Source organism: Aspergillus welwitschiae (genome assembly GCF_003344945.1).
Source record: "Aspergillus welwitschiae strain CBS 139.54b unplaced genomic scaffold BDQ94scaffold_13, whole genome shotgun sequence".
Taxonomy (NCBI): domain Eukaryota; kingdom Fungi; phylum Ascomycota; class Eurotiomycetes; order Eurotiales; family Aspergillaceae; genus Aspergillus; species Aspergillus welwitschiae.
This window is the reverse complement of record NW_020798707.1, coordinates 92,723-105,155: the sequence shown is the minus strand read 5'-3', so window position 1 is coordinate 105,155 and position 12,433 is coordinate 92,723. Positions and strand designations below refer to the sequence as shown.

General features: G+C 51.7%; 6 protein-coding genes across 6 annotated transcripts; 3 read left to right on the top strand and 3 right to left on the bottom strand.

The window, feature by feature from the left end:
• Window positions 1–237: 237 nt before the first annotated feature.
• Window positions 238–3,768, top strand: BDQ94DRAFT_158990 (mitochondrial 54S ribosomal mL46 domain-containing protein; the record flags this gene model as incomplete). The annotated part of the gene is made up of 7 exons (XM_026769024.1): window positions 238–472; window positions 527–619; window positions 674–900; window positions 951–1,596; window positions 1,641–2,105; window positions 2,737–3,404; window positions 3,475–3,768. 7 exons carry the CDS (start codon window positions 238–240, stop codon window positions 3,766–3,768), a joined length of 2,628 nt encoding a protein of 875 aa, XP_026627066.1.
• Window positions 3,769–3,966: 198 nt separating this feature from the next.
• Window positions 3,967–4,752, bottom strand: BDQ94DRAFT_141943 (cysteine-rich PDZ-binding protein). Its single transcript, XM_026765931.1, has 3 exons — window positions 4,438–4,752; window positions 4,241–4,364; window positions 3,967–4,168 (listed from the first exon to the last, which is right to left on the bottom strand). Exons 1-3 carry the CDS (start codon window positions 4,624–4,626, stop codon window positions 4,083–4,085), a joined length of 399 nt encoding a protein of 132 aa, XP_026627065.1. The 5' UTR covers window positions 4,627–4,752; the 3' UTR covers window positions 3,967–4,082.
• Window positions 4,753–5,119: 367 nt separating this feature from the next.
• Window positions 5,120–6,306, bottom strand: BDQ94DRAFT_141941 (uncharacterized protein). The gene is made up of 2 exons (XM_026765930.1): window positions 6,086–6,306; window positions 5,120–6,018 (listed from the first exon to the last, which is right to left on the bottom strand). Exon 2 carries the CDS (start codon window positions 5,733–5,735, stop codon window positions 5,493–5,495), a length of 243 nt encoding a protein of 80 aa, XP_026627064.1. The 5' UTR covers window positions 5,736–6,018; window positions 6,086–6,306; the 3' UTR covers window positions 5,120–5,492.
• On the bottom strand, window positions 6,295–7,459 carry BDQ94DRAFT_141940 (uncharacterized protein). Its single transcript, XM_026765929.1, has 2 exons — window positions 7,141–7,459; window positions 6,295–7,054 (listed from the first exon to the last, which is right to left on the bottom strand). Exon 2 carries the CDS (start codon window positions 6,871–6,873, stop codon window positions 6,424–6,426), a length of 450 nt encoding a protein of 149 aa, XP_026627063.1. The 5' UTR covers window positions 6,874–7,054; window positions 7,141–7,459; the 3' UTR covers window positions 6,295–6,423.
• A 135-nt stretch (window positions 7,460–7,594) lies between these two features.
• On the top strand, window positions 7,595–8,368 carry BDQ94DRAFT_169578 (uncharacterized protein; the record flags this gene model as incomplete). Its single annotated transcript, XM_026771327.1, has 1 exon — window positions 7,595–8,368. One exon carries the CDS (start codon window positions 7,595–7,597, stop codon window positions 8,366–8,368), a length of 774 nt encoding a protein of 257 aa, XP_026627062.1.
• A 738-nt stretch (window positions 8,369–9,106) lies between these two features.
• BDQ94DRAFT_178055 (alpha-L-rhamnosidase) lies at window positions 9,107–12,010 on the top strand (the record flags this gene model as incomplete). Its single annotated transcript, XM_026773050.1, has 1 exon — window positions 9,107–12,010. One exon carries the CDS (start codon window positions 9,107–9,109, stop codon window positions 11,876–11,878), a length of 2,772 nt encoding a protein of 923 aa, XP_026627061.1. The 3' UTR covers window positions 11,879–12,010.
• Window positions 12,011–12,433: the final 423 nt, after the last annotated feature.

The following is a 12,433-nucleotide window of genomic DNA, read 5'->3' as shown; positions in this document are numbered from 1 at the left end:
GCAACCGGGTCTAAAAACTTTCGACTCTTATGACAAGCTTCTGATTGGGGAATCTCACAGTACTCTTTGTTTCGGCTGATCCACTAGCTACTAGTTATTCCGTCCTGGTTTACACATTCATTACACAACAGCCAGAAACGCATCCCTTGTATCTGCCTTGACTTCCACTCTGCGGGCTTTCACATATACTGTCTCTCCTTTGTACGGTGCGACTGCATCGTTGAACTGCTGAAGACCATGGATATATCCGCCCAGACGTTCTTCTACCATCTACCCAGAGTGTTGGATGACTTGGCATCCTGTTGTTTCGTATCTATAGACTTTGAATTCTCTGGCATCGCCAAAGGCCTCGGACCATCTGCTAAGAGCAGAAGCACCCTACAGGAGCGCTATGAAGAAGTCAAGAATTCCGCTGATCAATACCAAATCCTACAAGTCGGCTTGACTATCTGCCATGAGGATCCAGAGACAGGTTAGACACACATGTTTACCACTCCAGGTTGATGTGTTAATAGCGCAATCACAGCAACGTACACCTTGAAACCATATAATCTATACTTGAGCCCAATCATCGACCGGAAGCTTGATTTAGACAGAAATTGTTCCTTCCAAAGCAGTGGTATGCTCGTTTCAAAGCTGCCCTCGTCCCGTTAACCTAATAAGATCTACTTAGCCGTCGAGTTCCTCTTGGAAAACAAGTTTAGCATGGAAGATCTGTACAAGAATGGCGTCACCTACTTGTCGAGAGATGAGGAAAGTCGAATAATGGCCAGAGTCATGCAAAGAAATGAACGCACGACAGCGCGCAGTTCTCTGGACGTTGGGGACCATGAATATGAGTCCTTAGCCTTTTTAAAGGATGTTCGCCGTCTTGTAGATGAATGGCTGGCGCTTGGTAAAGTAGGAGTTTCGGTCCTCTCTAGTACTGCTTTTCTAACCGTTGATACCAGACCCGGGAGGATTACCTTAATATCCCGCCACCTCTGCCTATAACTGGACCTGCTCCATCCAATCACCCCAAGTCTATGCCAACGGACCTCAATAGGTTTCAAAAGAGGCTTGTTCATCAGCTCATCGAAGTGGAGTATCCGTCTTTGGTGACGGTCAGTAGGCCGGGTTTTATACAGATAATCGACTACGACGAACAGCGCGAGAAGGCTGTTCGCGACCAGAGGGTGAAATGGGTACAAGAAAGGATCTGGAAACAGACTGGATTCAGATGGATCGCGGAGGCGCTAGCCGGGGGCGATCTGACCAACCTCGAGCCTTTCTGCTTCATCAATTTGATGTCGTCTTCAAAGGAGAACCCCCAAAGTTCTCTTCAGGACTTCTCGCGGGGGGTGAAGCAGCGGTTGCAGAAGAACAGACCTGTCCTGGTGGGCCATAACCTCTTCACGGACCTGATTTACTTTTGTCGGTGCTTCTTCGGGCCTCTCCCGGAACGTGTGGAGGATTTCCAAGCCATGGCTCATAAGATGTTTCCGGTGTTGATGGATACGAAGTATATGGCTACACACAACTGTGGCTCCATAAATCCTAGGTCTTCCCTGCAGGAAATCAATGACAGCCTCGCTGCACAGCCAACACCAGCAATAAGTAGGTCGATAGCTATATTGTCGTTCCTCACTAACGTCGATCAGGTATACACCCCCAATTTACCAAATACAACACGCGGGCAATCGATCACGAAGCTGGCTTTGATAGTTTGCTCACTGCTCAGGTTTTCATTAAACTTTCTGCCCAGCTCCGAGACAGGGGAACGTCGGGGATTCCGCCAACAGTTCCAGAGACACCTCAACCCAGTGAAAAGTCGAAGGAGCCCACGAAGCAGGTTATAGGCGACTTCGAGGCTACCGTCATTCTACCTAGAGGTCCCAAGTCAAACAACGTCCGTATCATGTTCGGCTCTATCGAAGTTGAAAAAGTCGTCCAAGACAACGGCGGCAGTGATGCTGGCGAGGTAACCAGAATATCCTTAACACCCCGCGACTCTCCTGAGACACAGAAGAAAGCCGACGAGGGCCGGTTGATTCCACGCTTAGGCGCGCAATTTTGGAACATTTATGGAAACAAGCTGCGCGTCTTTGGCACGAATGAGAGGGTATGTCACATTGGCTAGGCCCTCCTAAAAGCCAGCCAGCACACTGCATTACGAGTCGCCTAATGAGCGTGGACCACTCACTACACTCCATGATTACGATAAAAGTAGCTCCTAGATACCAGAATACCTAGTTTGCATGATTTAAATAGCAACAGCTATAGTCTCCATAGGCGAAGCCGTATGAAGAAATGTATGCAGCGTCTATCTAACAGTACGCCTTGATTTGAGAAGGTACCGCTAGCGAAAAATGGCCGCAAAAGTGCTCTGAGCACCGGAAAATGATCGACTGGTCGTGGTAACTCAACGCAGTGATGATAAGGAAAGGTGCCGTAAAGAAGGAAAAGAACAGAAATGGTCCGCACTGTCGAGAATTTAAATGGAGCGGAATATTGGGTCACATGACCTACTAGCCTGGTCGGGCTTAGCTCCGTCCCGACGCTCCCTCGCAGGTGACCGCCAACTTTTCTCGCTATATCGTCGGCCTCCGGACCTGTTGACAAGCACCCCAGCATATAACCAACACATTTGGAGATGTCGTCAGGGTCCAATGGTGCCAGGCGCGTAGCGTCGCTTTTGCGTATGTGCTTGTCAATCCGAAATTGAAAACCAATGCGTGTCCGTACTGACTCCCCCAGGGCCTGCGATCTCCGATCCCAGAGTGTGCAGAAGCTGTCAAGAGACGCTTGTCCGCCGCAGTTACGCCACAGCCTCTACACAGGCTTCCTCAGAAACTTCCTCCACCGCCGCATCAACCTTCCCCGTTGTGAAGCCCACCCATACCATCAAGGCCGGGGTGGTCCTCTCCCGCCCCCCTCAAATCACCCGCGACCTTACCGATTTCGAGAAGGCGTACTATTTCTACCAGAAGCGACTGAACGAGCGTCTCCAGCTACCTTTCACGAAATACTTCTACTTCAAGCGTGGAACGCCCGCCGACGAGGACTGGAAGCGCAAGATCCGCGAGCGTCAGACCCCCGCACGCGACATCGGCAAGTACAACCCGTACTCGAAGGAGGCATGGAACGATGAACTCCTCGTTGGAGCCGTCGAGTCGGACCCGGCCCACCAGGTGGAAATGCTTGTGCAGGATGCGGAGTCGACGGTCAATGCCACTTCCCAGGATACTAGCAAGAAGGAAGAGATTCCGAGACCTTTCCCCCGGGTGACGGAGGCGGACCAGAAGAATGATCAGAGAAGCCTCAACCGGGCACTGCAGAGGACTCTTTATCTCCTTGTGCAGTCCAAGGAGGGATTCTGGACGTTTCCCAGCTCTCCCATCGTCGCTGAAGAGACTCTCCGTCAGGTAAGTTCCGTTGGCTCTTCTCGTCAAGTGTTTCACCAGCGGCAGCAGCGCTAACGTTATTTGAAAATAGGCCGCCGAACGTACCCTTGAGCAAGCCGCCGGTGTCAACATGAACACCTGGATGGTCGGATACCACCCCGTGGGACACTACGTCTACAACTTCCGCAACCCGAACAAGCTGGCAACTGGCCCCGCAGGCGAGAAGGTCTTCTTCATGAAGTCGCGCATCATGGCCGGCCAGGCCGATCTTTCCGGAAACGCTCAGAACCTGACCGACTTCAAGTGGCTGTCGAAGGATGAGATTTCCAAGTTCGTGCGGCCGCAGTACTATGCCAGCATCAAGAACATGCTGGCTGATCGGTAAACCAGTGTTTCTTGGGTGTGATGGAGTAGTAGTGTATGGATATGGATAGTTGTTGTCGCGCGGACTTGTTCTGTTCCCCAAGGGAATTTCGCCCTTGGTAGGTAGTACAGCAGGTCTGAGTCTTGCATATATCATCGTCGGTCATGTATAACTAGCTTTTTGTTTTCTTTTCGCTTTCTATTCGCAATGAAGACCTTTCTTGTTCCTAAGACTATCCCCAACCGAACGCCATGCAGATTTCTTCCCAGTTATAGTAGTAATAGACATAAGTAGGTATCTAGAAGCTTCAACGAAAGGACTGCTAACTGATGACTTTACTTCAAATTAAACTTCTGCCCCGAAATCGCAGGCTGATTCTTCGACGCATTCCCTGTCAACCCCTTCCCGCACATCGGACACGCTACACAGCGTTAGCTAGATGACTCCATACATACGAAACAACAACAAGAAAGTAAAAAGAAAGAAGACGAACCATTCTTCTGATACGCACAACGCTGACAATACTTCCTCCCCTGCTCCGTCTTGGTTTTGCAAACCTCACAGGAGGAAGCATACGCCGCGTAGGGATTCTTAGCTTTAGAGCTGAGGAGTTTGCTCTATACATTATTAGCATCCTCCTCCTCATCATCACGTTATGTAGTAGTAGTAATATAAAATGGATGGATATACCTTCCCAACCCCCGTACTCCCCAACGTACTAGACTTGGCTTTCCCTCCGGCAGAAGCAGCACCACTGCTATTGCTACTACCACCGAGCGTTGTGGATGGTGAGCCATAGTACATTTCTGCTTTGCGTTTCACGCCGGGAGTGGCGAGCTCCGTTTGTTTGAGTTTCTTTTGGCATTTGGCGCAGACCATTTTTCGTATTTATTCTTTGTTGATCCTCTGGGGTATTATTGGGAATAATGAGAAGTTGGGGAGTTGTGGAAATAGTATGGATGATGGGAGTATGGATAGCAGATGGGTGGGTGTGACAGTTCTGGCTGGGTGGAGAGTATTGGAGGGATGATGACGCCAATTGATTGGTGCTAAAGTGCACCCGGGTTTTGCGTGGTGGTGGGGTATGGGGTGCCGTAGTTGGGAGGGTGTATACCTGATGGCTACGGTGTGTGGATGTTGTTGGTTTTGTGGTTTGGTATTATTAGTAGTCTTATATCTATCTAAGTACTGAATAATAATCCGTTATTGCATGGAAAAGTCGTTGTATTGGGTGAGGTTATCCGGTTGCTTGGTATCTACTCTGAGCCGATCAATTCTATACTGTCATACGATAATTCGGCAGCAGTGTATAGTTGAGTTAATAATCATCATGATAACTTACTCAACCACGCTGATATGCAGCATTGTATTACTTGTCTATAATTGAATCGTACAAGATGCTCTGCAGAGGGTGCTGCAGTCTGCTTTAAATCAGTCACAAAAGTTTGATGGTCTGGTGGTGTATTCTCATACATCCCGCCCATCCATGCATATATCAGTCCGGAACGTTGTGAGTCCAGACTGTATTTGGAACATCACTGCATTGGATTATATACGCCGGGAGGATGTGCAAAGCCTGACGGGTGTGCAATAGAGGCCCATACATCTGAAGACGCCAGACTTGACCTTACCAAGCGTACCCTTTGTGTCTATGCTTGAATGAACACACAAGATGCCCATGGATATCCAAGAAGAACGAGGTTGAAGAACAGCAGCAACTAATAGTCGATATGTCCACTTGCTAGTTATTTCAATGGAAAACAGGCGAGTCTAGACACAACGTCTGAAGTCCCATATTGAAATCTGGCCGGCGTGAAATCCCGTCCGGCTTTTAGTTTCACCGGCAAGAAAAGCCCGTCAGTAAATACAAGCGGATCGCAATATTGGTCAATCTGTATAACTGAGATATACCCGTAGCGTTCCAGAAGACTCGGGCATGACGAATGAACTGCAGGCAGTATAATCCATCCACACTTGGGAGGAGTCATCGAGTGCCAAATAAGGCGGAGGTCCAGTGTTCTTATCAAATGTTAGGCGCCTGTCAACACCAACTGGCGCCCAAAGAGTGGGCAGGTGGGTTTATAAAGCTAGCCTCCGGAAAGGTATATGAAAGAAGCTAACAGCCTCGTCCAGAGGATCACGCCTTTTCGCTCAGGCGCCTCGGATCGTGACAAGTCATAGTTCGACGGGTAATTTCCAAGTCACCATGCTTTAGCCCCGACTAAGGCCAATGACGGTGTGCTGACTTCGGAAACCATGAACACTCTGCACCTGCAGGAAAGCATATTAACCATTTATTTTCTGGCCGCAGTTCTTCAGGCCTCGGAGATGTTCGTACATAGGATGGTGCACTAGGTGACAGCGATGCAGCCCTTTGATCCATGACCAATGTTTCGAGGGTACGGGCGCGGCGATGTGCACAACCATCAGCAACCCGAAAGGGCCACATGCGTATGCCTCCCGGACGGCAGTAAGCAGGCCAAAATAGAATCATGGCTGACTGGCCATAAAAGACGGGCAGAAGAGAAAGCAAGTAGATAAGATGAGCGGTGGTTGCTGACCATCGCGGCCTCCGAGTGGGTGTGGCAACAAATGCCCGTCTTAAATCCTTCTCGTTCGCACAACCCAACTTTCCCTCCACTTCGGCTTCAGCTCTTCCACGACATCCTCCCCCCTTCAATTATAACAGCCAATCCACTGACCCGCTTGGGCTTTTAAATTTCGTGCAGATGGGAGCTGGACATTCAGCTGCCCTGAACAAGGCGACCCTCCCTCCCACAACTCAGACTTGCGTGGTCCTCCCAGGCTGTTTGTCTCCCAAAGCTGCAGGATGACCCGCCACTCCTGAACTGGTCTGCATCGGACGGCGGGATCCAGAGCCCAGGTTGGAATAACAAACCTGCAAAGACGGGATCTCTTCTCTATGCACAAGGCAGGGGAAAGCAAAGAAAACCAAATAAGTGAAATCGAAGGGCAACCAGGAGAGAACGGCACAGAAAAGCAAAGAAAAGAAATGCAAGCACGGCTCGCTGTGCTACCCAGGTTCCTGGATACTGTCGAGCAATGATCGCCCGTTCCAGCGCCGTGGTTCGTCTGGTTGGACATCGCTCTTTCTGCCCAGACCATCACCCTGGGGCTAGCACGCTGGTTCCCTGACTCTTCTATAAAGTGGTCCTTCGGGTGGCATCGCCACAGGCTGTTTACCTTAGCTGAGATGCTGTCAGATCACCACCAGTCGCGTTGGATTGGCTATAAGTCTTTGTTCTGGTACTGTTCGTGTGTGTCTCAGCGCACAGCCAGCTAAACTGTACGTCTCCCATTCTCGCCCTACCAAACCCCCCTCCGGGCATCTCTTTTTCTTTAAGGACTCTTTTCAAACTGACTCTGACATAGTCTAGCGGTTTTCAATCATTTGTGTTTTTGCTTTTTCCCCCAGACACTACTTGGGCGCCCGGACCAGCCTTGGTTTGCTACTAGCTTATTGATTACCGACTCCTTTTCCCTGCCTTCACCTTTCTTTTTCTCAGGGCCCAGAACGGCAGGTTGAAGTTGAGCACGTCGTCAAGAGGTCGGGAATCCCTTGCTTCAGGGTGGAAACGGAACTGAATCTTGCCCACACCGCACGCTTCTTTTCTCTTTCATCTTCCTCCCTTCCACCTCAGCGGGCATCGCTCACTACCCTCCCACGAGCAGTCCGCCAAAGTTTCTAAGTGCAAACCTAAAGTAAGGATAGAAGGGCCCTTGAGTGACTTGTCTATCACGGTAGCACGGAAACTTCGCGTCAACGAACCAGGGGACGCCTTTTAGTGATTACTCCAGTGGTTGAAGGAATCGAGAGAAAGGGAAAATGCCCCCCAGCAGTTCGTCATTCACGGCGCTGAATCTGCCCTCGACATTCTCGCTACCGCCATGCATGGAATACTTCACCCTCACCGCCGGCCCTAATACGGACCTTTGGCGTAAGCCGCCGAACCGGGATACTGCAACGGCTCCTATCGTGTTTACTTCCTTGCGGAGCCCATTTGTAGTTGCCGAGGTTACTGTCACGGCGGACTGGGAAATGGAATGGGACCAGGGTGGTTTGGTGATCTTTGCTGGAGCTGCGCCTCAATCATTTTCGCCTGACAGTGCTCCACGACCGGGCCGCCCCGGATATCCTCAACCGTTACGACCCTGTAAATGGGTCAAGGCCGGGATGGAGTTTTGTTCGGGCACGATGAACGCATCGTCGGTAAGCGCAACCTCCGACGGCGCAGACTGGTGTCTCTCACCACTCTCGGTTCCCGATCGCGGTCCATCAGCTATGCATTCATTGCGAATCAAATTAGAGCGAGTCGGACATTCGCTCTGGATCTGGTACCAGGATCCATCCGCAGTGCCGTATGCAATGACCCCGGCGGCCTTGAGCAGCACGTGGAAGAAGCTGCGGGAAGTAACATGGTTCTTCTACGGGGTAGAAGACAAATTCGTCCACGTGGGCGTCTATGCTAGTCGGCCGCATAGTCTGCCTCGCACCGGAACGATGTGGGCGATGGCCAACGGCCCGGGGGCGGCCGGGTCGGCGGTAGCATTAGCGAACGAGGGGTTGGTGGTTGAATTCGAAGATTTAGAGATATTGTAATCTGTGTTGTCTTAGCAGCGTTGTCTTGGTTCTAGCTACGACCATTGGACGCTTATGAGTCGATGAGCTTTCTTTCTCTTTGGACTTTTGGACTGGTTGGGTTCAGGAGCCTGGTGCATTGCGGGAGATAGCGAGCATGGGTTTATGTTATGGTTGGAGCGATTGCTGAGACAGAACGTTCTTTTGAGTTTTGGCTTTTCAACGCTTATTATTTTAATGAAGAGTCGATAATTATACCTTTTGTCTTTCATACATGGACACTCCAGAGAAAGCAACACGTGCTGGTCATGTGACTCCACTAAACTGTGCTCAACTACTCCGTGAAGTTAATATAATCTATCATTAGTCCTGTCAGTTTAGTCTTTCATCTTCCTGGACACCAATGATCTCACGAGATCGGTTCATTGTGGGGAGCATTAGGAGACGAATCTCGTACGGAAAACATTCTATTCGATGACAACTCCATCATGCTTCGGAATCATTCCTTCACACACGCCTTGAAGTAATTGGGAGTGGCGTGAAGCCATGTTCTAGCTGTTTGGGTGGGGATTGGCATAGTCTGCGGGGTTAGTACTCCGAGCCCTTCGGGATTTCGTGGGAATAATTCGCGAGAGGCGACAGCATACGACACTCTGGCAACGCATGCATCAAGCATAAATATCTCGAAGCTGACAGAAAATATGGGTGTATCTCGTCTCTTTCCATATTATTTCCCCTTTCTTTGCCCTTTCCCCGGCCATGGCCAGCCAAATATTCATTGAAACCCCCACTGTTGAGCAACACTTGACTGGCTTTGGCATTGGAACTGCTACTCCGCGTCTGTCATGGCGATTCCTCACCACCGACAGTAGCCCGCGTGACTGGGAACAGACAGCCTACGAAGTGCAACTTACTCGCTCCGGATCCTCAGCTAAAACCTACTATGTGAAGAGCAATGCATTGGTGCTGGTCCCTTGGCCCAGTGACCCATTACAATCCCGGGAAATCGCACAGGTCCGCGTTCGGGCATACGGGTGCAGGGCCGGCGAGGAGCAACAGGCTGAAGCAGCCACCTCTTGGTCTCCTTGGCGCGTCATTGAGTGCGGACTACTCGATCGCACTGACTGGGTAGCCCGAACTATTACCAATCCGGAGGAACCACAGCCGGAAGCTCCATTGCGGCCGGTGCGTTTCCGTAAGGAATTCCAACTTCCTGCGGCGAGTTCAGTCGACAAGGCCCGCCTTTATATTACCAGCTTTGGGGTATACCGCGCTTTCGTCAACGGCCATCGAGTCGGGGATCAGTGCCTCGCCCCGGGGTGGACCAGCTACCGCCATCGCTTGAGCTATCAAGTGTTCGATGTGGGACCCCTCCTGAATGCTGGAGGTCCCAACGTCCTCGCGGTAGAGGTTGCAGAGGGCTGGTACGCCACTCGCCTCGGCTTCCTTGGTGGGCGAAGACAGCTGTATGGAGATCGACTGGCCGTACTAGCCCAGGTGGAAATTCAGCTCGGACCCAAGGGAGACCGATTCTCTATGTGTACTGATAGCACTTGGATTTGTACCCCCAGTGCCATCGTCCGCAGTGAGCTGTATGACGGCGAGGCTTATGATGCTCGTGTAGAAGATCCGACCTGGAACTGCGCGCGCCTTGACCAGGCCTCCAGCTGGGTGGACGTCCGTGAAATTGACTTCCCAACCGCGGCCTTGGTAGCACCGGACGCTCCTCCAGTGCGTATCACCGAGGAGATACCCCCAGTCTCCGTTCAGAAGACCCCTTCCGGTGCAACCGTCATCGACTTCGGTCAGAACCTGGTCGGTCGACTCCGCGTGCGCTCATTGCAAAAGCCCTCTGGGTCTCGCGTCTCGTTCATCCACGCCGAAGTACTAGAGAATGGCGAGCTCGGGGTTCGACCGCTACGACACGCCAAGTGCACCGATGAAGTCATCCTGAATGGAACAGAGCTCGTAGATTGGTCGCCACAGTATACATTTCATGGGTTTCGATACGTCCAGGTCAATGGTTGGGATGAGGAAATCGATGGATCACTGCTCCTCAATATCAAGGCCCTCGTGATGCACACTGATATGACCCGCAGCGGATGGTTTTCTTGCTCCCACCCCATGATCAATCAACTCCACACCAATGCCTGGTGGAGTATGCGGGGGAATTTCCTGTCCATCCCCACCGACTGTCCCCAGAGAGATGAACGCCTCGGCTGGACCGGGGATATTCAGATCTTCTGCCCATCGGCCAACTTCCTCTACAATACTGCCGGCATGCTGAGCGACTGGCTGCAGGATGTTGCAGCCGAGCAGCTGAGGGAGAAGGATGGCTGCGTGCCTCCATTTACGGTCCCTAACGTCATCAGCGAGACCCTGTGGCCGCATACGCCGCAGGCCGTGTGGGACGATGTCGTGATCCTGACGCCCTGGGCCCTCTACCGGTCGTATGGAGACCAAGACATCCTCCGCCGCCAATATGAGAGCATGCTCGCCTGGATCGATCGCGGAATCCGTCGTGGTCCGGATGGACTCTGGGACCCTGAACTTTGGCAACTGGGAGACTGGCTAGATCCAACAGCGCCGCCCGAGGAACCTGGAGATGCACGCACCAGTGGAACCCTCGTCGCTGATGCCTATCTCGTGCATATCACGTCTGTGATGTCCGAGATCAGTCAGGTCCTCGGCCAGAGCCAGAATGCCGCACGATTCCAGGCGGACTATGATCGACTCAAGGCAAGCTTCCAGGCCAAGTATATCACAGCCACTGGGTTGCTGGTCGGTGATACCCAAACGGCACTTAGCCTTGCCATCGTGTACGATCTCCACTCCACTCCCGAAGCAGCCCAGGCTGCGGCATCGCGTCTCGTCCACCTCGTGCGGCTGGCCAAGTTTCGCGTCGCCACCGGGTTTGCGGGCACTCCGATCATAACGCATGCTCTCACCAAGAGTGGATACCCCCAGATCGCCTACCGGATGTTGCTGGAGAAAAATCGCCCGTCGTGGATGTATCCCATCACCATGGGAGCGACGACCATGTGGGAGCGGTGGGACAGCATGCTCCCCGACGGGACCATCAATCCTGGCGAGATGACCAGCTTTAATCATTACGCCCTGGGCTCCATCATCAACTGGCTGCACTCCACTGTGGCCGGGGTCAGCCCTCTATCCCCGGGCTGGAAGCAGATCCAGGTGGCTCCCACTCCTGGGCCCACGATTCACTCGGCTGAAGCCATGTACGATACTCCCTATGGGCGACTGGAATGCCGGTGGTCGATCGAGATTGACGCGGACCTCTTCCATATGGACCTGTTGATACCCCCTAATTCTCGAGCGCGCGTGGTATTGCCGACACCAGAGAAGCTATCCCAGCCCGCTGCTTCTCGTGGAGACGGAGATGACCTCTGGGTGGGTTCGGGACGTCATCATTTCTCTGCCCCCTTCGAGTGGAGGAAGTACACTAGGGAATGGCCACCGAAGCCCCTGATTCCAATTATGCGCAAGCCTGAACCGGAGGATATTGCCTGAACATGTCCCTAATAGCTTTATCTCGACCCCATAAACCAACTTGAGGTATCTTAGATGTATGACAGTAGACGTGACATACCTGAGTACTAGGCACTGAATCGGTCCTGGTACAGTAAACACATTTTAGAGGCCTAATACTAGTCACGTGGGCAGCAAGACATAGTCGAAGCACGAGTAGTGAGAGCTGAAGCGTGTTCAGTAAGTAATCGGTGAGTGTGTTGAAGCTCTCACATGATGCACGGTGTTGTCCTTACAGAAGCGGTGGTACTCGCAGCAGATCACTTTAGTCGTGGTATATCTTAGAGAAGAGAGTGAGATATATATATAATGAGACTACTACCACTTAAGTGACAAACATTCCAGACCAGCTTCTCTACTATCTTGTGGCACGTGTTACAATCCAGTATATCGAAGGCCATCATTGATGAGTCTACTGGCCAAATCCGACTCGGCCGTTGAACAAGATCAACAGGATGACAACTCAAAGTAGTACTTCTTTCCGTATACACAAATGGTATCCTCTCGTGGGTCATTCACATGACACTATGATTATCA